Source organism: Pongo pygmaeus, chromosome 16, assembly GCF_028885625.2.
Source record: "Pongo pygmaeus isolate AG05252 chromosome 16, NHGRI_mPonPyg2-v2.0_pri, whole genome shotgun sequence".
Lineage (NCBI taxonomy): Eukaryota > Metazoa > Chordata > Mammalia > Primates > Hominidae > Pongo > Pongo pygmaeus.
This window is the reverse complement of record NC_072389.2, coordinates 106,091,945-106,118,617: the sequence shown is the minus strand read 5'-3', so window position 1 is coordinate 106,118,617 and position 26,673 is coordinate 106,091,945. Positions and strand designations below refer to the sequence as shown.

General features: G+C 46.3%; 1 protein-coding gene across 4 annotated transcripts in view; it reads left to right on the top strand.

Moving 5' to 3' along the window:
- ADAMTS17 (ADAM metallopeptidase with thrombospondin type 1 motif 17) overlaps positions 1 to 26,673 on the top strand; it is a 368,411-nt gene that overhangs the window by 6,934 nt on the left and 334,804 nt on the right. For all 4 annotated transcript variants that reach the window (XM_063653072.1, XM_063653073.1, XM_063653074.1 and 1 more), the window contains exon 3: positions 4,255 to 4,420. In XM_063653072.1, the coding sequence (XP_063509142.1) occupies positions 4,255 to 4,420 (166 nt within the window). The remainder of the gene's footprint in view (positions 1 to 4,254; positions 4,421 to 26,673) is intronic.

Below are 26,673 nucleotides of genomic sequence, written 5' to 3'. Positions count from 1 at the left end.
TTTAAGGGAGAGATGGGGGTAGAGGAACTGAACTGGCAGGCATGTGGATTAAATGGGGCAGGTCTCCGGGTGCCAACCAAAGGCATTTGGACTTGATCCTAGAGCAGTGGTTCTCAACCTTGAGCCGGCGTTACAGTCCCCTGGAGGGCCCGTTAAACTGACTGCTGGGCCCCATCCAGGAGTTTTTGATGTAGCAGGTCTGGGGTGGGCCTGAGAGCTTGCATTTCTCACAAGCTCCCCAGGGGATGCTGATGCTGCCGTTCTGGGAGGGCACTCTGAGTGTCACAGCTGAGAGGCAATGGAGGATGGGTAGTTGGGGAATCCTGGGGCTAGCCGTATGGGGAGGACTGGACGAGGGGAGCACTTAGAGCAGGGAGGTGACCAGGCTCAAGTCTCCGACCATGGCAAGCCTCAGAAAGGAAGGAAGACCACACAAGAGGGACTCTGGGAGTCCTTTTTGGCTGGCTGGCACTGACTAGTGGTCTGAAAGGGCTGACACTGAAGTGAGGGACCCCCACATTACCAAAGAGAGGCCTGCTTTGGGAAGAAGACCAAGCATCTGTGCTCAGGCATTTCACATTCAAGGTGGCGGCGGGACCGGGGGAGGGGCCCTCCGGGTGGTGCCTCAGAAGGGGTGCAGGTTGGGAAGCCCCACGTGGCCGTGTTGCGTGGGGGAGGCTCCTTCCACGGAAAGAGGTGCATGCCCGCTGGAGAGTCAGAGGCAGGACGGGAGGATCGAAAGAGGTGCGTGCCCGCTGGAGAGTGAGAGGCAGGACGGGAAGATCTGCAGTTATAGGGTGGCTTTTACTTTTTGGAAGCAGATTGGTCCCTACAGGAAGCAAACTCACCACCCCGTTGGCCCTATCCTCTCAACCCATCTTGACCTAGAGAAGGAGACCTAAGACCCACTCGTGTTAACTGAGGAGCTGCAGACTCCTGAAGAAAGGGGATTCCATTGCGGGCTTTGTGGAATCATGTGACTTTGTCCCCTGCCACAGAGGCATGCTGCTCTGAAGCATACAGGACCGACTTTCTCTGTTATCTTAACTGCATTTTCTAAGCTATGCCGAGAACATGTGCTAACTTTAGGTGATAAAAACCTCTATGTCTTTCACACTCTCCACACTGCAGTGAGAGCTAGTCCTGCTTCAGGCAGGAGGTGGTGTGGAGTGAACAATGCCTGATTTACAACTCTGTCTTAATAGAACTGTTCAAAGCAAGTACCCACAACAAAGAGAGTTGAAAGGTAACCACTCACAACTGCTGAAATATCAAGTTATTGCCTGATCCATTTTATTTGACCCACACTTATAGTATAGCATACCAAATCCTGCAAAACTTAAGATTTCTCTTTTAAGAGCACCATTTCATTGGGGGCTTTATTATATGCCTTAAAACCAAGGGGCTTCAGGGCTGCCAGTTCTGTCTGCCATAGGCATTTATTTCTACAAAGTTTGTCTCTTTGGAGGACGGTTGCAGGCCTCTTGTATCTAAGGCACAGGCTCATCTCTGGTGTTTCTTCGTCACCATCAATGGGACAGAAGAGGCCTTGGACAGACATTTCCCTGAGTCTCCCTTCTCCGCATAGATGGTGACTGCAGGAGTCACACAGATCCAAGAAGCCCTGCTCAGCTCTTGGGGCCACGTGCAGTGGTGGGTTAGAAGCAAGGGCAGTGGGCAGAGCTCCATAGAGGAAGGCCCGGGTTCCAAATCCGAGGACCTCTCCACATGGAATCAAGGCAGTAGGTGTCCAGGGTCTCCAGCACCCAGTTGAAAGCTAGGACGGCACTTCTCAACCCTGGCTACACATTGAATTTTCCTGGTCACCTTTGAAAAAATATCAGTGCCTGGACTCCACCCCAGAGATTCTGATTCACTTGGCCTGGAGTAGGGGCTGAGGCATCAGGAGTTTTCAAAGCTCCCCAAATCATATCAATATGTAGCCGGGAATGAGAAGCCCTGAGCAAGGGGGCTGCAGGCAGTCCATGCAGGTAACTGCGTTGTCAGTCTCATTTTTTCTTTTTGAGTAACTGTTATGTGGCAGACATTGGCAAAAACAGGAGGAATAATTCTGATCTTGCCTCAATGGAACAAACTGTTAGGTCGTGCAAATGTCCTATAACATGGGGTAGTGGGCTGGAATGTAAGAGTGCAGGGGGCTGCAGGGAGGGGGGTTTATTTAGGGAAGACAGGTCAGAGAGAAGGAAGGCTGGTGGGTATTTTGGGGTGAGACTGTGTGTAATGCACAGGTGGCACTTCTCAACAGGACGTTTGACCACTGGTGGCGTGCTGGCAATGGCAGTGTTAGAGATGCTTGAAGGAGTCTAGGGACAGTGAGACAGGGAGGAGGAAGCAGGGCCCTTCCTCATGCAGGTTCCCAGGGTGAGGGCCCTGTGCAACCCCTCCCTCCTGGTGCTAGCCTGGCCACATCCCTGCTCGAGGTCGGGGCCCAAGAGGGCAAGTGGCTGCCAGGGCGAGTACCCACTAGTCCATTCATCCATCTTTCCCCAGCATTGCTGTTTTCTTCCTTAAGTTTATAGAAACCAGCACATGGGGCCCCTGAGAATTGTAAAGAAAAACCTTCCCTAGGGTGCTAAGTGAAGCTTTGCATGTATATATAAGTGTGTATGTGTAGGATTTCTCACCAAGGTGAGATCTCCCTGTCTTTAAAAACTTGTATCAGCTTAGAACTAACAGCTAACTGCTTTTTATGCCGGGGTTTGTGAATGCAAACTCTAGACTGAACAAATAATAACTAGCTTTGAAAGTGCTAGATCCTGGGGGGGCTTTGACCCACAGCCAGGGTGTTTCCAAATGAGTCCAGCCCCTCATTAGAGTGAAGTGTATCCTCTAGGGAGCAGGCGGGGGTCCTCCCACGTGGGGCTCCGTCCCACGCGCTGTGCCGTACCCTGCTCACTCTATCTTGACCGCGGAAGTTTTCGGGTGTTATGCACCGAGGCTGCATTGTGCACTGCTATGTTGGAGCTCTGCAGATCCCACTGTGGCCACCCTCTTCCATTTCTTCAGTTTCCCCAAAGTTTCCTGGTGAACAAACTCAAGTTTTCACTTTGAAAGAGAGGGAAGAAAGCTGTGCTCTCCTGCAGGTCACACAGTGCCACTTTGAGACAGTTTTATTTGGGCAGTAAAATCTTTGAGTTGTTCTTGGCAAAAGTTCTAATGAAATGGAAACCCTGAAATATGCTTAGAGCGGTAAGTATGGCCTCACCCTGTATCTTGGGGACACAAGGTTGTAGGCGATCTTATCAGTTGATCTGATTTACTTTCCAGGAATCTTGGTACCGGTGCATCCTTTCAGAACGTAGAGGGGGTGTCTATCTCATTTGGCTTAAGTGAGTTTTATACTTGAGACTGGAGTTAGCTCTGTGTGTGGTGGGGAGTGCTGCTTCTCCAAGTGTGGTCCCTGTATTACATGGAAACTTCTTAGAAATGCACATTCTTGGGCTCCAGCAGGACCTCCAGGTGATTTGGGCGCATGCTGGGCTTTGAGAACCAATGGTGTAGTGTGTCATGGCTTTTGAAAAGTGAGGGTGGAAGAGGGAGACACGAAAGGATGTCATGGCCCCCTGAGACTCATCCGCCAGATCTCCTGAATCTGCGATCAAAGGCGGTTCGGGATTGTTCCCAGGAGAAGGGGATGTTGACTGCATCAATCAGTGTACAAACCAGGTCCTCCCCTGGCCCTGCCTGGGTTCGATTTCCTTGAGAGATTTACCATTTTGACTCCACATAAGAAGGGAAACTAGCAGCAGGTGCCTGCTGAAGGAGGGCAAATTGTTTTGATGCTGTCAAAACAATGCTAGTGTTACTCTTAATATACCCAGGGATAAGATACATTTTTCCATTAGGGATATAAATGTCATTCCCAACAATCTCAGTGTTACCTCCCAGGTGGACTTTTGGGGGGATGATTTTTAAAGTAACTTGAAAAACAATTTTAAAATTAAAAATTTGATAATGAAGTAGTTCATCTTCTCTGAAAGCCAACATGGAAAATGGATGCTGTTGTATCTGTCTCTGTACCCCCACCCCCAATGCAGCTGCTCTGTGGTATGTTTGTAAGTCACACAGAAGCTCACTCTTGGGCTCAGGTAAATCTGACCAATTTGCAAAGAAAAGAGCCCAGACATGGAAAACCAAATCACAGCAAGGTGGTCTTGCCTGCCCCTCTGGGGGGCCATGGGTGTGTGTGAGTGAGGATGACCGACATCGCGTTTCCTTCTCCTTTCTGGACAGGTTGGCCTCATTCAGCTTGGGCAGGAGCAGGTGCTAATCCAGCCCCTCAACAACTCCCAGGGCCCATTCAGTGGACGAGAGCATCTGATCAGGCGCAAATGGTCCTTGACCCCCAGCCCTTCTGCCGAGGCCCAGAGACCCGGGCAGCTCTGCAAGGTTCTACCAGGTGAGTCGGGGCAGCAGCATGACCAGCTTAGAACACACGCACAGCCCGCATCCTTTGTGTGTCTCCAAATGCACTGAAGCCACGTGAGTGAGAACTTACCTTCCCCTGTATTTCAAAAGCTGTTTTATTGCCCTGAGACCACTTCCTTTTCCTGTCTATGTGTCTTAGTGTCGGCAGTCCTTTGAAAAAGTCATCGTTTTGTTTCTGCAAGGAACCCAGGATCTCTTTCATGCAGTCCCTCAATTTTATATATCAAGAGCAAGTTGAGGTCCAAAAAACCTTGTAGCCGAGCTTGGATAAGAATTCCCTCCTCCTGGTGTCCTGGCCAGGAGCTCACTCTTAATAATACAGCGCTCCCGAGTTCTGGCTGCACTAACTAAAGCCACCTGGGATGCCTCTGAAGCAGTGATTCGATTCTCAATTCTTGCAGTGTGGCCCCCGGGCCGGCAGCATCAGCATCACCTGGGAACTTGTTAGAAATGCACATTTTCAGGCCAGACCTGTGAATCAGAAACCCTGCGGGAGGGTCCAGTCATCTGTAGTTTCACGGGTCCTCCAGGGGATTTAGATGTGTGCTAAAGTGTGAGAACCACTGCTTTAAAAAATGCCATGCACTGGCATGTCCCCCAACATCCTGATCTTTTTTAGCCTGGGGTATGATTTGGGTGCCAGTATTTTTGAAAGTGATTTTAAGATGCAGTGTGGGGGGAGAACCTGGGGCTCTTATACTCTGGGTCTCTCTTTGAACAACCCGAATGTGGATGACCTGTCACCTGTTTAAGGACATTTCATGGGGCTACAAATGTCCCCAGATGAAGTTGGAGCACAGGTGGCATTTCCTCCCAGGAGATCGTGGGACCCCACTGCTGACTTCTGGAAGTTGTGCTTCTGTAGTTTAAAGACTTATCTTTGTGTGAAAATGCAGTGTGTCTTGGTTTAGGATTCTGGTGACATTGGAAACAATGTGCCTTGGTTTAGTATCCTGGTGACATTGGGAATAATGTGACTGCTTTAGAATTACCTTGTTATTTGTAAACAAGTTTTGCAGTTGAGCTCAGCTTCTGTGTGTGGACTTGATGGAAGTACATTGACTTTCTCCTTAGCCTAGTCTAGGTGGGCATTAGAGGTGATGGTGCTGGATAGAGGGCATCTCTGAAACCTCAAGAGAGCTTTGAGTCTCAAATGGAGACATTAGGGTTTTTCTGTTCTTTCTGCATCCTTTCAAAAGTAAGGAAGACCTCATGAAATTACTAGCACCTAAAAAATACCTTTTAATAGGAAACAGGGTCTTTGGTAAGTCTGACAGTTGGTTGTGTGTGGGCTTGATGTCAGTATGGCTTTTTTTTTTTTTGGAGACATGGTCTCACTCTGTCACCCAGGCTGGAGTGCAGTGGTGTGATCATGGCTTGCCACAGCCTTGACCTCCTGCACTCAGGTGATCCTCCCTCCTGAGTAGCTGGGACCACAGGTGTGCACCACCACACCTGGCTAATTTTTGTTTTGGTAGAGATGGGGTTTCGCTGTGTTGCCCAGGCTGGTCTTGAACCCCTGGGCCCAAGTGATCCTCTCGCCTTGGCCTGCCAAAGTCCTAGGATTATAGGTATGGAGCCACTATGCCCGGCACCCCGCAGTGTGCTATTTTTAACCTGAGCCCCTGACCCTACCTAGTTCTGTCTTGATGTACCGCCACAGAGGCAGAGGGATTTCTCTACGGCAGTGGTTCTCAGCCCTGGCTGTACCTTAGCATCACCTGGGAAGCTTTAACAGCTACTCACGCCTGGGTCCCACCCACAGAGAACCACTTTAATTAGACATCCTGGGGACACCTGGCAAAGTAAAGGCTCCCAGGTGGTTCTGATGTTCAGCTGGTGTTGAAAACCACATCGCTAAGGACTGTTAAACCTGAGGAATAGCACCTGTGGGCCATTGGGAGTGGATTTTCCCATTTGAGCACCTTCAAGCAGGGCCATGCAATGAAACAAAGGACAGATGTGTCGTCTTCTCGCTGTTCTCTCTGCTCACGCCACCATTCATCAGCCGCTAGTCCATGGTCAGAACTCAGCGTGCTTGTAGGTGAGATAATGGGATGTTTGTCTAATGACCACCTTCCGTCCTCTTTAGTGATGTGATACTGAGGATCACTGATAACATGATAAATGGTGCTTGTGTTTGCATTTCTGTCCCTAAGGAGAGTTTTGAGGCATTCTTTTGATAGACGGTTTAGCCTTTAATGAGGAAATAAAATTAACAAAATCAGAGTGGGGTGGATGTGATGGAAAAAGTTAAAACAAGAGCAGCCATGCAAGACTGTAGGGAGAAATTTCTGAGCTTGCTTAAAAATACAATCTCTCCTTCCCTGCTCTCAAACCTTGCATCAGCTTGCTTTTTGGTGCAGGAGTAATGTGCGTATTTCAGGTTGTGCCAGACTCAGGCTCTGCACTAGTCAGGAACACAGACACAGAGGAGAATTACATATTTTGCTTCTGGTCTTTCTTGCATTGCATGAAATATTCAGTAAATGTGGGTGTCCTGAGAATGACAATGGGCCTTTTAATAGGCTGAGCTAATGAGCAGTCAGTTAGGCCCTATCTAGTTTGGATTAGCTTTCAAACATCAGGAGTTTAGAAATCGGGAAAATTAATTTACTGGGACATCTGCAAAGTACATTCTTTAAGTTTCCTAGAAGTTTCCTAATCTTTCCTAGAAAGATTAATCAGATTAATCCAAGATTTCCCATGGGAACATGCTCTTCCTGGCTGAACATGGCAGCCATAGGTTTCATGCCCTGTTGTTGACCCTGTGTTATGATAGCCTTGGACATGGTCTGAGAGTAGCCTTGCCAGCTCTTGTAGGTGAGGAGGAGTCTAAGAAACTTCCTCCATGAAGCACTCAGTGTACTTGAAAGGTAAACCTAGGTGAGCCGCTGTGCTGAGTAGGGTTTTATGTCTGAGCAGGGTTGGTGGCTAGAAGGACTGACACAGCAAAGGCCACCTGGGAACTGTTTCTTTCCCTTGGATACTACTGAGGTTGCATTTCTAATGGTCTTTGGGGCTTCAGGCAAGGGGACAGGCTGATGCTGTTTCCTACATTGCTCCTTATTTTGGGGGCCTGGTAAACTGATCCATAAAATAGCACTCCAGGTTGGAACTTGGCAAACTAAAATGGTACCTTGGATATTTTGAAATGTTCCTCGATTTTTAAAAAGCTATTTTGACTTCAAACCTTTTAATCTTCCTTCTGTGCTTGTTTTAATTTCTCCATTATGATTCAGTTTAGAATCTTCCTCCCAGCATTTTCATGCTCTTACGTAACTATGAATCTTCCTCTCCTCCCCCATGGTGTATTTCACATGTCTGTGGTAGAAGTAGATGGTGAAATAGAAGAGTAATTTTCCATTAGCATTTACAGTATAGGAATCCTGCAACATGCTGAGTGGTGGTGTGCTCACTGGAATGTGATTATGCCTCCAACTGTGCTTTCTGTGAAGCATTGATGTCTATAGGTTAAGTTCTGTTATCATTGTTTTAAAAAATCATTGTGGTTATTTTCTAGTATTGTCTTGTTCATTTATAGCATTATAAAGATAATGTCAATGAGTATTTGGTGGATGCTGTAACTCTTTAGAAACTGTGTATTGCTAATTTATGGAAGAATTTGCGTGTATAATACGTGTATATCCTCTAATGCACAATTGGTCAGGTCTTGTGCTTTGTACCAATTATGCCTAGTGTTCCATTATTGGAACGCTAAGCTTGTGGGAGTTATTTATACCCTACTGCTCAAGGTCATCACCAAGGTCTGAGTTTTCAGAAAAAAAATGTACAACCTCAGGCATAAATGGGTTAAGATTCATTCGGTTGGAAACGACAGAAATCAAACTGGCTTAAACACTAAAGACATCATTGACATGAGTTCATGGAGCTGATGAGTAAAGCAGGAGGTTGGACATCAGGTAACACTTACCCAAGCTTCACTTCTCTGTCGTCACTTCTTGGTATGACACCCTCTGTCCTCACCTGGCTCCGCTTAGGGTGACCAAGAGGCAGCTAGGTTGAGGTCAACCATTCTGTTTAATTGGGATGAGGAGGTCAACCGTTCTTTTTAATTAGGATGAGGAGGTCAAACGTTCTGTTTAATTAGGATGAGGAGGTCAACCGTTCTGTTTAATTGGGATTTGAAGTGGGTTGGCTTGGATTGGGTTTGCCACTAGCTGCAAAGGTTTATGGCAGGCTTAGGTTTCTCCCCATAAAGAGCGTAGGTGCCAGTACTCATGTGACTATGCAGATGCCTCTCTGTTTCCATCCCTGTCCTGACTTTTGCCAGCCATCACACACTTGGTAAAAGTCTGGAGTAGATTTAGGCCATCTCAAATCCAGGTGTAATCCATTATTCCAGCCCACACAGTTAACAATTGGCTGTTTCCTCCTTATTTCCACAGCTTAGATGCTAATTAGCTTCTCATTCCACCTGTGCCCCGGGGACAACTGTAGCTGTTTTTTTTTTGTTTTTTTTAAATTTTTTTTTCTTTTTATTATTATTATTATAGTTTAGGCTCTATGGTACATGTGCGCAACGTGCAGGTAAGTTACATATGTATACATGTGCCATGCTGGTGCGCTGCACCCACCAACTCGTCATCTAGCATTAGGTATATCTCCCAATGCTATCCCTTCCCCCTCCCCCCACCCCACCCCCTATCCCCTTCCTGTGTCCATGTGTTCTCATTGTTCAATTCCCACCTATGAGTGAGAATATACGGTGTTTGGTTTTTTGTTCTTGTGATAGTTTACTGAGAATGATGATTTCCAATTTCATCCATGTCCCTACAAAGGACGTGAACTCATCATTTTTTATGGCTGCATAGTATTCCATGGTGTATATGTGCCACATTTGTAGCTGTTGATCTTTGCTCAGCAAGGGCCAATCCTCTGAAATTTGGTTCCTCTACACTTCTTTGAGACCTTAGCTCTCCCAGTGGATAAAATAAAATATGATTTTGTAGTGTATGCAGTGTTCTTTGCTGTAAAAGTGGTAGTTGGAGTCTTTCCTGTCCTTCTATATCTTAACTGGAAGCAGAACCTAAAAGGAATGGCATTAAATTGCTACTTTGAGTTTCTTCAAGTTAATATTTTAAATATTTATTTGCATATAAATGTTAACTTTATAAGTAGACATCAATAGTTTAAGGATTATTATTCTACAAAGAGAAAAAAGAACCATGGTAGGGGCCCAGTTCTGTTTCCCTTTGGTGTAACCCCAGAAGAAGAGTCCCTTAATGTCCCTGTGCTTCTGTGTTTGGAGCAAAGAGGCTGCTCCAAAGCTGCACAGACCCAGGGGCTTAACAGAAATGTATTGTTTTGTTGGTATTTATTATTCATAGTTCTGGAGGCCAAAAGTGTGAGGTCAAGGTGTTGACAGGGTTGGTTCCTTCTGAGGCTATGAGGAAAGGATCTGTTCCAGGCTTCTCTCCTTGGCTTGCAGATGGCTATTGTGTTAGTCAATTTGTGCTGCCCTGAAGGAATACCTGAGGCTGGGTAATTTATACAGAAAAGAGGTTTATTTTGGCTCAGAGTTCTACAGAGTGTACACAAAGCGTAGTGTCAGTATCTGCTTCTGGTGGAAGATGAAGGGGAGCCAGCATGTCACATGGGGAGAGAAGGGAGCAAGAGAGAAGGAAACGAGAGAGAGCGAAGAGGTGAGGGTCTTTTTAAACAGCCAACTCTTGCATGATCTGTTGGAGTGAGAACTCACTCATCACCATGGGGATGGCACTAAGCCATTCGTGAGGGATCCGCCACCTCCCACTAGGCTCCACCTCCAGCATTGGGCAGCACGTTTCGTTACGAGATCTGGAGGGGACGCACATCCAGACCGTATTGGCCGTCTCCTCACTGTGTCTTCACGTGGTCATCTGGAGGGGACGCACATCCAGACCGTACTGGCCGTCTCCTCACTGTGTCTTCACGTGGTCATCTGGAGGGGACGCACATCCAGACCGTACTGGCCTTCTCCTCACTGTGTCTTCACGTGGTCATCTGGAGGGGACGCACATCCAGACCGTACTGGCCGTCTCCTCACTGTGTCTTCACGTGGTCATCTGGAGGGGACGCACATCCAGACCGTATTGGCCGTCTCCTCACTGTGTCTTCACGTGGTCATCTGGAGGGGACGCACATCCAGACCGTACTGGCCGTCTCCTCACTGTGTCTTCACGTGGTCATCTGGAGGGGACGCACATCCAGACCGTACTGGCCGTCTCCTCACTGTGTCTTCACGTGGTCATCTGGAGGGGACGCACATCCAGACCGTACTGGCCGTCTCCTCACTGTGTCTTCACGTGGTCATCTGGAGGGGACGCACATCCAGACTGTACTGGCCATCTCCTCACTGTGTCTTCACGTGGTCTTATCTCTCTGCATGTCTCTGTCCAAATTTCCTCTTAGGAGGATCCCAGTCATTGGATTCGGGCCCACTGTTGTGACGTTATTTTAACTTAGTTACCTCTGTAAAAACCCTATCTGCAAATGCAACCACATTCTAAGGTCCTGGGGGTTAGGACTTCAGCATAGGAATCTGGCAGGGTTCTGGAGTAGTGGGCGGGGGTGTGGCACATAGTTCAGGCCACACAGCCTCTGTTTTCTTACCTGCACCATGGGGTGGTGATGTCTGTTGTAGGGTAATCGCAGAGGAACGTTGAGAACCGGGGGTGCTGTAACCACCTCCAGCCGCTCCGGGGGGCATGTCCAAGAGAACTCTCATAAATGTCTGAAAGGTAAAAATCACATTTACAGGAAACTAGAAATGGGCCACACAAAGGGACCCTGTCTATAGCAATAGACACCATCATTGACTGGTCAGCTATTCAGTTACACTCTTGATAACATTTGAGGGTCTGTGTAAGCTCAGGCAAGTTAGAATGGTGCCACCCTCTCTGAGCTGCAGTTTCTTCCTAATGTCATCTACCTCTTAGGGCTTTTGTGAGTATTAAATGAGTTAATGCAGACTTGCCACTTAGGGCCAGTCCATGTGGGCTCTTGCTGCAGCTGCTGTGGTTATAATTCACCTGCTCATTTTTGACTGTCGAGGAGACCACTTCAATGCCCTTGTTCTGTATTAAGTCAGGAAGAGAGAGGCCCTGCAGAGCACTGAGCTGGGAGCTAAAGACTCATTAGTATTCTTGAATCTGTCATCCTTGCCTCTTGAGCAAATCCACAAGAAATCAAGGAATCAGTATTTGTAGACAGGAAGTTGCGCTTTCAGGTCATATGCTAAGTTTCCCTTCTCACTGACCCTCCGGACACTGGTCAGATTTGCATACTATGGTGAACATGACATAGTATGGTCCTTGCCTCCAGAGAACTTAGGGTTTGGTGGGGAAGATAGGCAGTAAAGACATAAATGAATGTAGCAGGTATAAATTATTTTGAATTATGAAATAATTTACAACAGGCAAAACACAAAAAAGGAACCTGCGTATCCAGCATTCAGACTTACCCTGTGTTAACATGTGGTCAGATTTGCTTCAGAGCTTTCTTCTTCTATTTATTTATTTATTTATTTGAGATGGAGTGTCACTCTGTCACCCTGGCTGGAGTGCAGTGGTGTGATCTCGGCTCACTGCAAAATCTGTCTCCCGGGTTCAAGTGATTCTCCTGCCTCAGCCTCCCAAGTAGCTGGGACTACAGGTGCCCACCAGCACGCCTGACTGATTTCTGTATTTTTAGTAGAGACGGGGTTTCGCCATGTTGGCCAGGGTGGTCTTGAACTCCTGACCTCAGGTGATCTGCCTGCCTTGGCCTCCCAAAGTGCTGGGATGCTTTCTTCTTCTTTTTTTTTTTTTTGAGAGAAATGAACATTTACGGATATGACTGATGGCGTTCTCCCCTCCAGCCACTATCATGCCTCTGGCTTATTCCCCGGAAGCAACCACCAGACTGACCTGACATAGGGGAACCCTTCCTTTCCATGTTTTTTATACTTTTATAGCGATTATGATATATAGTCATAAACTGCATACTGTATTGTTTTGTATGTTTTAAAATTTACATAAATGATTTTATGCCGTGCAGCTTGCATTTATCACTCACAATCATGTCTTATCCATCTTAATAAATGCAAATCTAGTTCATTTATCTTCATTGCAGAGTTTTGTCTATTAACCTTTTCGAAGAACTGGCTTGGTTTTGTTTTTCTTTATTTTTGAATTTCTATTTGTATCTTTATTATTTTTTCCTTTATTCCTTTTCTAAATGTTCTCTAGGTTTAGTCCTGTTGCTTTTTCCCTAACTTCTTGAATAGAATACCTAGCTCAGTTAATTTTACTGTCTTCATTTTTAATTTCTGTATTTAAGGCTACACATTTCCCTGTAAGCACACCTGTAGGTGCATACAAATTTTCCTATGTAATATTTCTAGTACCCACTTCTAAATAGGCTGTAATTTCCACATACCTTTTCCCTAGAGAGGCAGTACAGTATAGTGGTAAGAATTTAGACACAGGTTTACTGGATTTGATTTCCTGTCTCTACCACTAGCTTGAGTGACCTTGGGTTATTTATTTAACCCCTTTAAAGTGTCTCAATTTCTTTATTTGTAAAAGGGTGATAATGATTGCATGTATTTTATAAAATTAAGATGATTAAGTTAATATATGTAAACACGGCGTGTGGCAGAAAGTAAATATTATGCTATAAATTAATTGAATTTTTATTTTTTCATATAATTTTTTTGGTATCTTTACATCTTTACAACATGATTTATAATTCTTTTTTTTTTTTGAGATGGAGTCTCACTGTCTCCCAGGCTGGAGTTCAGGGTCACAATCTCGGCTCACTGCAAGCTCCGCCTCCCGGGTTCACGCCATTCTCCTGCCTCAGCCTCCTGAGTAGCTGGGACTACAGGCGCCCGCCACCACGCCCGGCTAATTTTTTGTGTTTTTAGTAGAGACAGGGTTTCACCGTGTTGGCCAGGATGGTCTCGATCTCCTGACCTCGTCATCCACCTGCCTCGGCCTCCCAAAGTACTGGGATTACAGGCGTGAGCCACCACGCCCGGCCAATTTATCATTCTATGTATAACAATGGAGAATGTGGTGCATATGATATTTCCATTTTTTTTAACAGTGTCAGTATCTCTGCTGCAATTTCCTGTCTTTTCATCCATCATGAGCACATTTTCCTTTAAGTCCTTGAGTATTATGGTAATAATTGCTTCAGAATTCTTGTCTGCTGTTCTAACATCTGGGTCATCTTCGGGTTTGGTCTACATTGATTGTCTTTTCTCTTGAAAAGGGGTCACATTTTTCGAGTTATTCATGTGTCAAGTAATTTTGGATTGTGTTCCAGATATTGTAAATGTAACATGGAGATTCTGAATTCTATTACTCTGGAGAGTATTTTAGCTGGCAGTTAATTTTGTTGGACTCAGACTGCAGAATTTGTATCCTGGGTGGCAACTCAAATCTCAGTTCTTTTATTCTTAACTAGACTCTTTTCCACATAGGCATCATCCTGAGGGTTGAGTAGAATTTATATACAGAATTTTGGGCTTCCCCTTTGTGGATCTCTCCTTTCCAGCATGCCTCCCCCATACTTTCCAGTCACCTTGTTGCTCTGCACTCTGTCCTCTGGTTCTTCAGATCACAGGGGCTGCAAGCTTTCTGTTGGAGCATTAACCCTTCTGCATGGCACTGACCAGGCCTTCCGTCAGTCTCCTGTGCTGTTCCTATCTTCTGAGTGTTAACCCCACCCACATCTTCCAACCTTCAGGTGTTTGGATTTTTGTATTTTTTTCAAGTTTATAATTGTTATCTATAGGAGGATTAGGTTTATTAGAAGCTTTTGAGTGTACTGAATTCCATATGTCATTGATTTACTGGTAGTGGTAGAGATTTGCATCGTGGCCTAGAACATAGATGTTTTTGTTTTAATAAATGTTTTATGTATAAATGAAAAGAGTACATAATCTCAAATTACTGCAAGCAGAGTATATATTTTCTAATTGTTGTGTTCTATATGCCCATTTACTGAAGTTACTGTGATGTCAGAATCATTTATAGTCTCATTATTTTGGACCTGCTTGATTTGTTTTAGAGATATATTAAAAATCTCATAACTTATTGTGGCTTGGCCAATTTTACCTTTTAATTCTATTGATCTTTGCTTTAGAAGTTGTGAGGCAGTATTGTTTGGTGCACACAGGTGTAGGAGCTATACCGCTGGTGAACCATTCCTTTTATCATCATGTAATGGGCCATTTTTATCCCTGGTAATACTTTTGTCCTTCCAGATGTTTTCAGCTAACGTTAGTATTGCCAGTCAGGTTTTATTTTGGTAAATGTTTGCATGATGTTTCTTTTCCCTTAGTTTTATTTTCAGTCATTCTCTGTCATGATGATGTATGTACGTTTCTTAAAAGTAAGATATATTTGAATTTTTAAAAAACTGTCAGATTTGGGAATATGTTTTTTCATTGGCAGGGTTAGTGTTTTCATGTTTCTAGTATTGCTAGAATTCATTTTATTTCTAACACTTATATTGTATCTGTTTACCATACCATGTTTTTTCTTTGCTTCTGTTTCCTTTTGTTGTTGTTTGTTTTTGTTTCTATTGGCTTGACCAACTTTTAAAAAAATTTTCCCCTTCTCTCTTCCACTGGTGTGGAAATTTGATAATCTATTAAAATTCTGTTGTTGTTGCCTTAAAAAAACTATATAAAGGAAGTCTGAGGCATCAGGTTTCTTTCATTTATAAGAGCCTTCAAATGCTTTAACTTTGATTTTACACGTTATTTTTATCTGTTAATTTAACCACATTTTGTCTTTGTCTCTTCCCAATGAATGGTAATCATGATTTTGCAGTTAGAATTATTTAGATTTACTGATATCTTTGTCAGCTTGCTCAGTATTGTTTCTTGCAACCCACTTCCCTGGGCTTAATGTCCTTGAAGAATATTTTTAAATGAGGGTTTGCAAATGGCTAAATTATTATTTTTGGTTTATCCAAACTGTCTTTATTTTACCCCTACTCTTTTTTTTTTTTTTTTTTTCTTTTGAGACAGAGTCTTGCTGTGTCTCCCATGCTGGAGTGCAGTGGCATGATCTTGGTTCACTGCAACCTCCGCCTCCCAGGCTTAAGGGATCCTCCTACCTTAACCTTTCGAGTAGCTGGGACTACAGGCATGCGCCACCACACCCGGGTAATTTTTAGTATATTTTTGGAGACAGGGTTTCGCCATGTAGCCCAGGCTGGTCGCCATCTCCTGGACCCAAGCAATTGGCCTGCCTCGGCCTCCCAAAGTGCTGGGACTACAGGTATGGGCCATGGTGCTCAGCCTTCGCCCTTACTCTTAGTGACGATTTAGCCAAATGTGGAATTCTAGGTTGAGTCTTAACACTTTAAAGATACTATTGTACTGTGTTCAGACTTCTATTTTTGTTACAAAAGGCCCCTCTGATTTTAGATTCTGTGTAATGCTCTGCCTTCTCTCTCTGCAGGACTGTTGTTGGGTTCTGCAGCATTCCTCGTGGGCTTCCCATGTTTATTCTGTTTGGGACTCGTTGTGATTTTCCCACCCTCCCTCTCATGGAGACGTGCCTCTTCCCATTACCTACGTCTTCTCCTGGAGTTCCTAGTTGATATATGTGGACCTTACTATTTTTTCCTCCATGTTTTGTGTTGTCTTTTTGCATTTTTGGTCTCCATCTCTATATTCTCTATTCTAGAGAATTTCCTGTCATTGGTTTCTCAGTTCACCAGATTTTTCTTAAACTACGTCTGATCTGCATGTAATCTTCTACTGAGTTTTTAATTTTAGCAATTATATTCAATACTTTTAGAAGTTATATCTGATTCTTTTCCACTGCTGTCTTTTTTATAGTGTCCTATTCTTTCACGATGCCGTTACCTTTCCTTTATCACTTTAGATCTTTTATTTATTTTTTGAGACAGAGTTTCACTGTTGCTGCCCAGGCTGGAGTGCAATGGCAGGATCTCGGCTCACTGCAACCTCCGCTTCCTGGGTTCAAGCGATTCTCCTGCCTCAGCCTCCTGAGTAGCTGGCATTACAGGTGTGAGCCACCACGCCCAGCCTAGATCTTTTTAGTATAATTATTTGAAGTCTTTTTTGAGTGATTCTACCTTCTGAATTTCTTTTTTTTTTTTTCTCAAGCTGGAGTCTCGCTCAGTCACCCAGGCTGGAGTGCAGTGGTACTGTCTTGGCTCACTGTAACCTCCACCTCCTGGGTTCAAGAGATTCTCCTGCCTCAGCCTCCAAGTAGCCGGGACTACAGGTGCGTGCCACCATGCCCAGCTAATTTTTTTGTATTTTTAGTAGAGACAGGGTTTCGCCATGTTGGCCAGGCTGTTCTGAAACTCCTGACCTCAGGTGACCCGCCTGCCTCAGGCACCCTAAGTGCTGGGATTACAGGCGTGAGCCACTGCCCAGCCAGCTTCTGAATTTCTTGAGGAGTGTCAGCTCACGCTCCCTTTCATATGTGGATTGTAATTTTATACTGTGAACTCAAATTCTGCTGATGTGTTCTCCCTCCTGCCCTGCTTCCCTGGGACTTTCTAATGGCAGGACTTTCAAGATAGGCCGTCAGCCCCTCTGGCTTTTGGGTCACTGCTGAAAAGCACACGTCCCATTCACAGGACACTGTCCTTTGCTCTGCTCTTGGCTGCTTCAGCCTTGGTCCCTTGGCTCACGGCCACCCCCTGCCCCCAGTGCTATTCTGCCCTCTTTGGGAGTCCCCTATGCCCTGGATTATGGAAAAATCTTCACCGAGTCGTTTCACATGCACTTCTGCCAGATGCCCCAGGGCTCTTCCACAAGTGCACACATCATCTCTCCTTCAGTGCGTCTCCTTAGGCCATTGGCAGCACAGGGTGATCTACTTGTGTGTGTGGCACAGGCTTGGGGATTTGTACTGGGGACCCTGCCCGTGTCCTGCTGGTATCCTGAACTCTAAATGCAGACAGACTTCCCTGCACCCCCTGTGCCATGGGTGGGGTTGCCCAGCCACTCTGGGGTCCTGGCCAGATCTCCCATCTCCGTGTTGTAGGTTAACATTGGCACTTCATCCAGTAGGCCAGTATTTGGGCCCAACAACTGCTGGATTGTTGAGGCCTCAGATCACTCACTCACTTCCAGGCGTGAGATTTCTTCACCTTTCTGGCACAGGAGATTTTCCCGTTTCTTTATTTTGCATTTGCCTAAGGAATGGTCTTAGTCTGTTTGGGCTGCTATAACAAAAACGGTAGACTAGATAGTTCATAAACAACAGAAATTTATTTCTTACAGTTCTACAGTCTGGGAAGCCCAAGATCAAGGTACTAGCAGCCTCAGTGTCTGGTGAGGGGCCTGCTCTCTGATTATAGATGGTGCCTTCTCTCTGTGTCCTCATCTGGGGGACGGGGCTAGCTGGCTCTCTGGACACTCTGTTATAAGGGCGCTAATACCATTTATGAGGGCCCCACCCTCATGACCTAATCACCTCCCAAAGGCTTCACCTTCCAACACCATCACATTGTAGATTAGGTCTCAATGTCTGAATTTGAGGGAGACGTAAACACTCAGACCATAGCTGGTATTAAAAAATTATAAGGGGGAGTGTTAGATTTTGTATGGTATATCTAGGTCCTTCTCATTGTCTGACTGTGTTTCATGAATTATTCATGAATGATTTACCCCTCATGAAACAGTGTGACTGTTTCATTCCTCAGACTCAGGCGTGTCAGAAATGTCATCATCTCATCATCTGAAAGTCAGATCGTGCACTCTGACCCGTCACCTCAGTCATTGATGGAGGCCTTCCCTTCCATGTCCTGCAAATGTCCCTGGGGCTTTGTAATGGCAGGACTTTCAAGACAGGCCCTCAGTCCCTCTGGCATTCGGGTCGCTACTGAAAAGCACATGTCCCATTCACAGGACGCTGTCCTCTGCTCTGCTCTTGGCCGCTTCAGCGTTGGCCCCTCAACTCATGGCTGCCCCCTGCCCCTGGTGTTATTCTTTTGGGAGCTTAGGTTTCAGAAAGTAAATCAGGAATGGTGGCCGTGCCCAGCTTTATGCCCAGCGAGGCACCCATGGCAGAGGAACAGGAAGGCTACCTTGTCATCATAACATGAGAAGAAAACCACATGCATACCTCGTAAGTCAGCAGACCAAGCGCTCACTATTTCTTTTGCTGACCTCAAGTCCAAGCATTGTCTCTTTTCTCAGTGTTTTCCACCCAAAAATGCTCAGAGTTTGTTCCCTGGGGCCACACACCTCGCATGGTGTTTCTTGGGTGCCCTGCGAGAGCACAACCCTGTGGCATTTCTGATATGTCCCCACCGGCTCGTCTGGAGGGATCTGGAGCTGATGTGAGGGGTCAGCTGAGTGAGGGTCCATCCTGGAAGAACAGAGGGTCAAGCAGACCCTCTGCTCCTTTGAGGCTGGGAACCCAGGTCCTCATTTCCTGTCTCATGGGGCAGGGGCACTGCGGAAGTCACCAGATAATTGTTTCTGGGACTTCAGTGCTTTCCAGAGAAGCCCACGGGGCCCCTTTTACACCCTGAGTGTTCAGTCGTCATGATTTCTGCGTTTCCCGTTGTTTTCCAAGCTTACGCCTCCCAAGCTTTGAGGAGAAGCTCAGACCCTGCCATTTGGTTGGTATGAACTATGTCTTCATCCAAGTCCCTCCATCCCATTTTTATGTGTTTTTTAGACAAATGACTGAGGAAATCTTAGGATTTTCTTTTGAGGTGTCGGGTGAGTGGACACCCACCCTTTGGGAAGCGGTGGTGTGTTGATAATTGGTAATTTCCCTTTGGGAAGAATAAAACTAAAACCCAATCATATCACTCTATAAAACTATGATGATTGCTGCTGTTATTCCCCGGAGGCTGTATGACCGCGTGGAGCCTTTCAGATGCTGTAAAAGGGACATTGCCTGCTGCCCACCTGTGTGACTGGGAATGGACACAGCCATGAATGGACCTAGCGGCCTTGGGCAGGGCCTGTCCCTACTTCCCAGCACCTAGAGGCACTGAGACAAGTCAGCCTGTTTCTCCTATTCCTACCTTTCCTCATCTCTGAAAGAGGGAATGCGTGTCTTGATATTTTTGCTTCTCCATGTTGCAAGTTAAATTGAGTTAAATGAACTCATGCAAATGCAATTTCATGAAGTAGACAGTATTATTAAAATGTAAGGTGTCATCTCTCTATGGAAAATGTCCATAGAGTGGGTTTCCAATAGCCAAGCCTGAGATGAGGGCTTGGGTGCAGGTGGTTAGTGTCGGGGAGGGAGGGGGTTCCAGGAAGCAGGAGAGAGAGACAGGGCAGAGGAAAATCCACTGGCATCCAGTGGAAAATCCACCGGAAGGTGAGTGAGTGTGTGTCAAGATTGTTGCTGCAGGCAATGGGCTTGATTCCGAAGGAAGCACTGGAGTGTGCATAGAAGGCTCCCCAGACCTGACCCATGGATGGCGAGAATGGAAGTGTGATCCGGGGGTTCTCAGCTCCCAAATTTCTGAGATGCTCCTGTGCAGGCCAAGGGAGTGGGCTTCTAGGCAAGAAAACCTGCAAAAAAAGCAAAGGCCAGCGTCATGTGCTTGAGGAGAGGCTGGACCAGCTGCACTGCCACCACAGCTATGGCAGAAGTTGGGGTGGCATGGGTACCTCAGGAGGGCATCGTAGGGAGGCAGCCAGTGGCAGATTCCATCAATGCACAGTGCTGGGACCCTAACCCTCTCAAAATGCTAGTAACTTAAGAAAGCTTGTTACCTTCTAAAAAATCTTGTGTAGTCAGTTAAAAAAATTTCTTCCTGCATGAACAGCCTGTTGATTTATGCCATATTCCTCCCATCCTTCCTTCTTTGTAAAAATAGAGTCATTCCACAAAGCAGCTTGGAGATTTCCTTGGGAGTGTTCAAGGCTTGGCCAAAGTGAGCCTCTTAGGCTCCGCAAGGGCCATCCACAAAGGCACTCCCTCTCACCTCGGAGGGACACCTTCTGCCCCTGTGGTTCCCTCCGGTGGTCCCTGCTTTCTGGGCTGATCTGGAGACAATTGGAAATGGATAAGCCAGGCCTGGGGCAGTGTTTAAATGAGGCTTCATGTAAGTTTGAGTTAAATTCTGTGTACTTTTAAGCTTTCAGTGACTGTGTGTGAGTGTGTGTCTGTCTTTAAAGTTGTCTTTTAGTGTATTTTTAGGCCTCTGTAATTTTTAAAAAATTTTTTGTAGACGCAGGGGTCTCATTATGTTGCCTAGGCTGGTGGCAAATTCCTGGACTGGATTGGTCCACCCACCTCACCCTCCCAGAATGCTGGGATTACAAGTGTGAGCCATCACAGCTGGCAGGCTTCTGCATTTACACTTGTAATGTGCCCTCTTATCTAGGGCAGTGATGTATTTGTTTGACTAGTGTTCCTTTATGCTGCATTAAACCCTGTTCTGAGCATGGAGATACTGAGGGACAGATGTCCCTGCCCTCACACGGCCACCCTTCTTGAGGTTGGCTGATCACCAGTGTTGTTGTGGATGTGTTCTAGGGAAGAGGATCTCCAATCCCCTGATCAGTTTCTGATTCCCTGCGGTGTTCCCTGGGAAGGGTGGGGCGGAGAGAAAAAAGGGGTGAACCGAGTCAGCACGCTGGCAGCTGAGGCAGCAGCAGTGCCCCTACACGGTGGGCTCCTCACCCCTGCAGTCGATACCTGGGGCAGAGGACGAAAGTCCTGCCCACCTGCCATGCTGCCTGCCTGCCTCCTGGCCTCCAGCCCAGCATTCCTAGCATCCTTGCTTTTACCTCTGAGATCAGGTGGGTTCTGTGGACTGATGTCTCTCACCTGGGACTTGCCCCAGGTCATGCCATTACAACAGAGCCGGTGGGGTTTGCCCCCTTGTGCCTCAGAGGCATTTGACACTAAGGACCCCTTGCTCCTTGTTCCTCCTTCAGCTCCCAGTTTATAAAATGCACTCTCCAGGGATGGTTGGCTCCTCTTCCACCCCTTCTTCCAAACAGGGTGTCCCAGGTCTCTGCTGCTCTGTTTCTCACTGCCTTGGGATCCTTCCTGGCTCCAGCTGGGAGCAGTCCCACTTGGCATATCTCCCACTCTGTCCCCAGCCTCCCATCTTTGTGGATGGCTGCAGGCACTGTCCATTCCCAATAACTTGGTGTTTCTGAACCAAAGTCTTGTCTGATGGTGCCTGTCCATGTTCTCACCAGTTTTTTCCAGTCACCCAGACTCAAAAATAACTATTTGCTCTGTTATCCTTGTCCCCTTTACTTGTACAGTATTCTCCCATACTTTGGTTTGCTTCTTATTTTGGTGTACTGTAGTAGCAAAGAGCTTTGGTATATCTGTTACCCGAATTCATTGATTAGCATTTTTCTCTCTTTATGGTGTTCTCTCTCTCTTCCCTCTTTCAACCCTCTCTTTCGTCTTCCAACCCTCTGTCCCGTCTTCCAACCCTCTCTCCCTCCACACGTATTTTGTTCTGAACCACTTGAGACTAATTGCTGACTCATGTCCCTTTATCTATACATACAAATTTTCTTAGAACTCTTACTTAACGTGAGGATGGACTTAGGGGATACAATACTGTTATCTAATACACCATTTGCATTTACATTTTTCCAGTTGTCACAGTAATGTCTTTTATAGCTTTCTTTTCTTGGTACAGAATCCAGTCTAGACTCACATATTGCATTTAGCTGTCATGTCTCCCGAGTCTTCTGCAATCTGGGTTAATTCCTTAGTATTTGTCTTTCCTGATCTTCACATTTTTTCCCAAAATATTAGTATAGACTAGTTATTTTGTAGGATGTCTTTAAATTTGGTTTTGTCTGACGTTTCTTCATGATTACATTTGGGGTGTATGTTTCTAGAAGGCAAGAAGTGATGTTATGTTCTTCTCAGTGCATCTTATCAGGAGGCACATGCTGTATGTCTGTCCCATTATTGGGGATGTCAACTTCTATTACTTGGCCAAGGTTGTGTTTAGCTGCATGGACTTGTAGATTCTTATTTTATCCCATGATTATTCATTCTATATTTATTTATTTAGATGCCCAAACAGTCTCAGATTTGGCCCGTATGGGTGTATTTTTTAAAATTGGACATGAGTATCAAATCTTTCAAACACCTTTGCAACATCATGGAGACTTGCATATAATTTTTCTGCATAGATATATTAATATGGCATATTATGTAAATAGTTTTCTAATGTTATGACAACGTTAAATTCTGGAATAAATCTCATTTGGTTGTGGTGTATTCTTTCCTGAGAGTGTTATTGCATTCTGTTTGCTAGTGTTTTATTTAGGCTCTTTGCATCCATATTCATATGTGATATTGCCCTATAACATTGTTTTGTGTGTGTGTGTTATTTTCAGTTTAGATATTAGTATTATAGCTCCGTGAAAAGAAGTATGGAAGCTTTCATTTATTTTTGGTGCTCTGAAACAATTTATGAACCATGGAGGCTATTTGTTTTGTAGAGGTTTAGTAGAATCCCCCGTGGAACCATCTCGGATTAATGCTTTTTTGTGACTATAGTTGCTTCCTAACTTTCTCCCTTTCTTCCGTGAAAATTGATCTGTTTAAAGCTTTGTATGCTTATGGGATCAATTTTGGTAAATTGTGTTTTCCTCGAAAATTGTATCTAGATTTTCCAATTTAAATGTGTAAGGGCCCCCCTTTACTTATGTATTATTACTTAACGGAGGTCACCCTAGTTGCACATCCCTAAGTCACAGGGCCTTTGGTACATTAAAGTCATACTTAGGCTCATGGGACTGTATGGAGTGACCTTTTTGTATCTATCTTTGTACTGCTCTTGAAAATCTCTCTTGGTTTTGGAGGCCCAATTTGGATGTCACCTTCTCCAGAAAGTCCACCCTGATTGCCTCATTTGGTTTTCTGGAATCCTGAAGTGCTTTGCTGACTCCCGAAGGGCTGAGCATCACACTGTATCTGCAGTTCATTGTCTTCATTGTATCCAAGGCATTCTGGCAGGAAGGCAAGACTCAAGCATTACTTTCTTATTACTGCTCTAACAAATTACCACAAACTTAGTGTTGTAAAATAACACAAATGTATTATCTTACGGCTCTGGAGGTCAGAAGTCTGCAATCAGTTTCACTGGGGTAAAATCAAAGTGTCAGCAGGCCTTCATTCCTTCTGGAGGTTCCAGGGGAGAATCTGTTTCCTCATTTTTTCTAGCTCCCAGAGGCCGCCTGAATTCCTTGGCTCATGGCCTCTTCCCCCTCCTTCAAAGCCAGCAGTGGCTGTTTTGAGTCTTTTTCACACTGCATCACTCTGACAATTCTCTTCTGTAGTCAGATTTCCCTCTGCCTCCCTCATCTAAAGACCCATCCAACCCACCCAGATAATCCAGGATAACGTGTGCATCTCAAAACCCTTAGCTGGATCACATTTGCAAAGCCCCATTTACCATGTAAGTTCACATTTTCATAGGTTCTGGGGATTAGGATGTGGACATCCTTGGGGTGTCGGGAGGCCATGAGCTCACTCAGCCGTCTGGCCCGTGGCCTTCTGGGGACCACCATCCCTCCTCCAGCCTCAGGGCTGGGCCAGCTGCCAGGAGCTTCCCTGAGCCACCTGGACAGCCCCAGCCAGCATGCACTTTAAATAATAAACCATGCATTCTTGATCCGTCTACTGCAACACATAAAGAAGTTTCCTTTTTTCTCCCACAAGTCTAAGCATGGCAATCACAGTCAATATTAAGTATTTGTTTTTCCTTTTTCACTTATCTGTTGGACATGTTCTCTCTGAGAACCCAGATGTGAGTATAGGGCAGGCACCTCTTCTTGAATATTCCTATTACTTGATTAAGAAAGAAAAGCTAAAATCTAAACATTGAAACAAAAAATAAAAGGGTATGATGCCATTTTTTGTGTGTGTGCGTATGTGTCTGAATCCTTTTTCCCACATGCAGTTCCACCAAACAGAGGAATTGGACGAAAAGTGGTGTCATCTCTTCCCAGTTCTCCCCTGTACTCTTATGCAACACACGCCCGCCCCACTTTAGTAACTCAAAGCAGAGAAGGCCTCCAGCTTAAATAGGAAAATCTGCCTCGAGCTGCAGACGGATCAAGAATTCATAGTTTATTATTTAAAGTGCACGCTGGCTGGGGCTGTCCAGGTGGCTCAGGGAAGCTCCTGGCAGCTGGTCCAGCCCTGAGGCTGGAGGAGGGATGGTGGCCCCCAGAAGGCCATGGGCCAGGCGGCTGAGTGAGCGCATGGCCTCGGTGCTGGCTTGGTATTCCAGGGGGCGGTCGGGGTGGAGAGAGAGGTCCCTGCCAGCTCCCGCAGTAGTGTCTGATTTTTGAATCAGCAGCGTTCATGTTCCCTCCAAGGGAGAGAGCCGGGAGAATGTGTGGCTGAGAGTGCACACCCGGTTTCCCTCCCGGCAGGAGGCCTCTGGCCAAAAAGTCCACCCGAGGCAAGGGAAGGAGAACAGACACTCTGGTCTTTTTAAGAAATGGCTTTCAGGTTACATTTTTTCCCCCTTTGCAAAAAGGTCTAGCCTTCTCGGTACATGAATTTCTCATGGAAAAGCCCAGCAGAAAGGCTCACCGGGACAGCTGCTGCCCAGTTTTGTTGAGTGTTTTCCAGCTGCAAATGCAGTGGGTCCTTTTGCAAAGCCTTCTTTCCAAAGCAACAGGCAATTTCATGTGCACAACCAGACAGAGAATTTGCCTGCTGGAACCTGTGTGGGGTTGCACAAACTGCCTTTGGGCTGAAGGAGCTGGTACCTTTCTCAATCCATTAGCAAGTCATAGATCAAACTCCCTGTCATGGCGTTTGGATGGAGCTGGACAATGAAGCTTAGGGGGAAAGCCCAGTAAAGCCGGGAGTGTTCCCACCCAGTGGAGCAGAAAATGTCAGGCGTCATTGGTGGTCGGCTTTGGTGGTGGTGTGGATGCAACCTGGGACCAGCTGGGAAGGGACAGAGGTCTCGCTCACATCTGCTGCAGGGGACCTTCTGCTCTGGTGTCCACACTACACCCTGTGCTTAGGCGTGCTCCAGAATTGGGGAGCAGAAAGGGGCCTTTCTTCTCTGTAAGCGAAGAGACACAGCTTATAGGCTGGGGTCCTGTGGATTTCTTAGGAAGCCAGTGCTTGGCCTGCTGGGCCTCTGCGAAGGGAATGAGCCATTCTTTGTGTCAATATTTAAAGAAATACAACACACTCCTAGAAGATAAACTGTTTCCACTGCTGCCGGGGATGCGGCTGCTTCTCTCATTGTGCCTTTGGGGGAGGCTTTATTACCCTCCTCTCCCTGTGTGGGGCTGATGGTCGACAGCGGGCACAGCTTAGGTTCGGAGTCTCCTGCCTGCTTTGTCCCTGGGGTATCATCTGAGTCGTGTTTGGCCTGTTGGTTTCCTTTCTGGGAGGCAGTTAATCATCTTGTTGGTGCAGAGTGTTCAGCGGCACATCCGTTAATTTCTGTCAGGGGCCTGCTTGGCTCGCCTCTGAGTTTGAAAAGCTGCCTGCCTTTGTATAAATATGCATTTCCCAGCCTCGAGGGCGGCTTGGCTGTTGCAGTGACAAGAGCATCTGTGCATCCCTCGGGGGACATTGTCCCTTGCCGGCAGGTGATCGCCTCAAATCTTCCTGTTTCCTATCCCTGACGCCTTTCCCTGAAGCTGCCCCTGGAAGGGTCCCTGGGTCTCTGCTGTGTTCACTTCGTCACATGTGTACAGGCCTTGGCTACTGTGGTCGGGGGCAGCAGGGAGAGCGAGTGCCCAGAACAGGCCTGGCCACACAGACCCCCAGGCAGATGGGGCGGGCCCAGAGTTCCGGAGGAGAGGAGGAAAGAGGTTATGATGGCGATTTGGGGATGCTCCCCGGGGAAGCAAGATTTGAGCCAGGCATTGAAACTGCTGGACTTCACGTGGATTCCAGAGAAAGGGCATGGCTTGTGTCATCTGTGCCTTTGTATGTCGTCCACACGCCTGGCACGATATAGGCTTCAGAAATCTCAAGAAGCCCGTGGGAATGGGTTTGGGATTAGAGAGGACTCTGTGGCAGCCAGGGTGGTGAGACAGGTCCCAGACTGAGGCAGGCCAGAGCTTGAGTCCTGTCTCGAAATCCATCCTCACTGAGGGGCCTTGGGCAGGGGGCATCCCCGAGGTTGCAGCGGGTTCCATCCCAGCGCTGACCACCGTCACAGCTGTGGGGAATAGCCATTCTATTTTTTGTGTGTTTTTGAGACAGGGTGTCGCCCTGTCACCCAGTCTGGAGT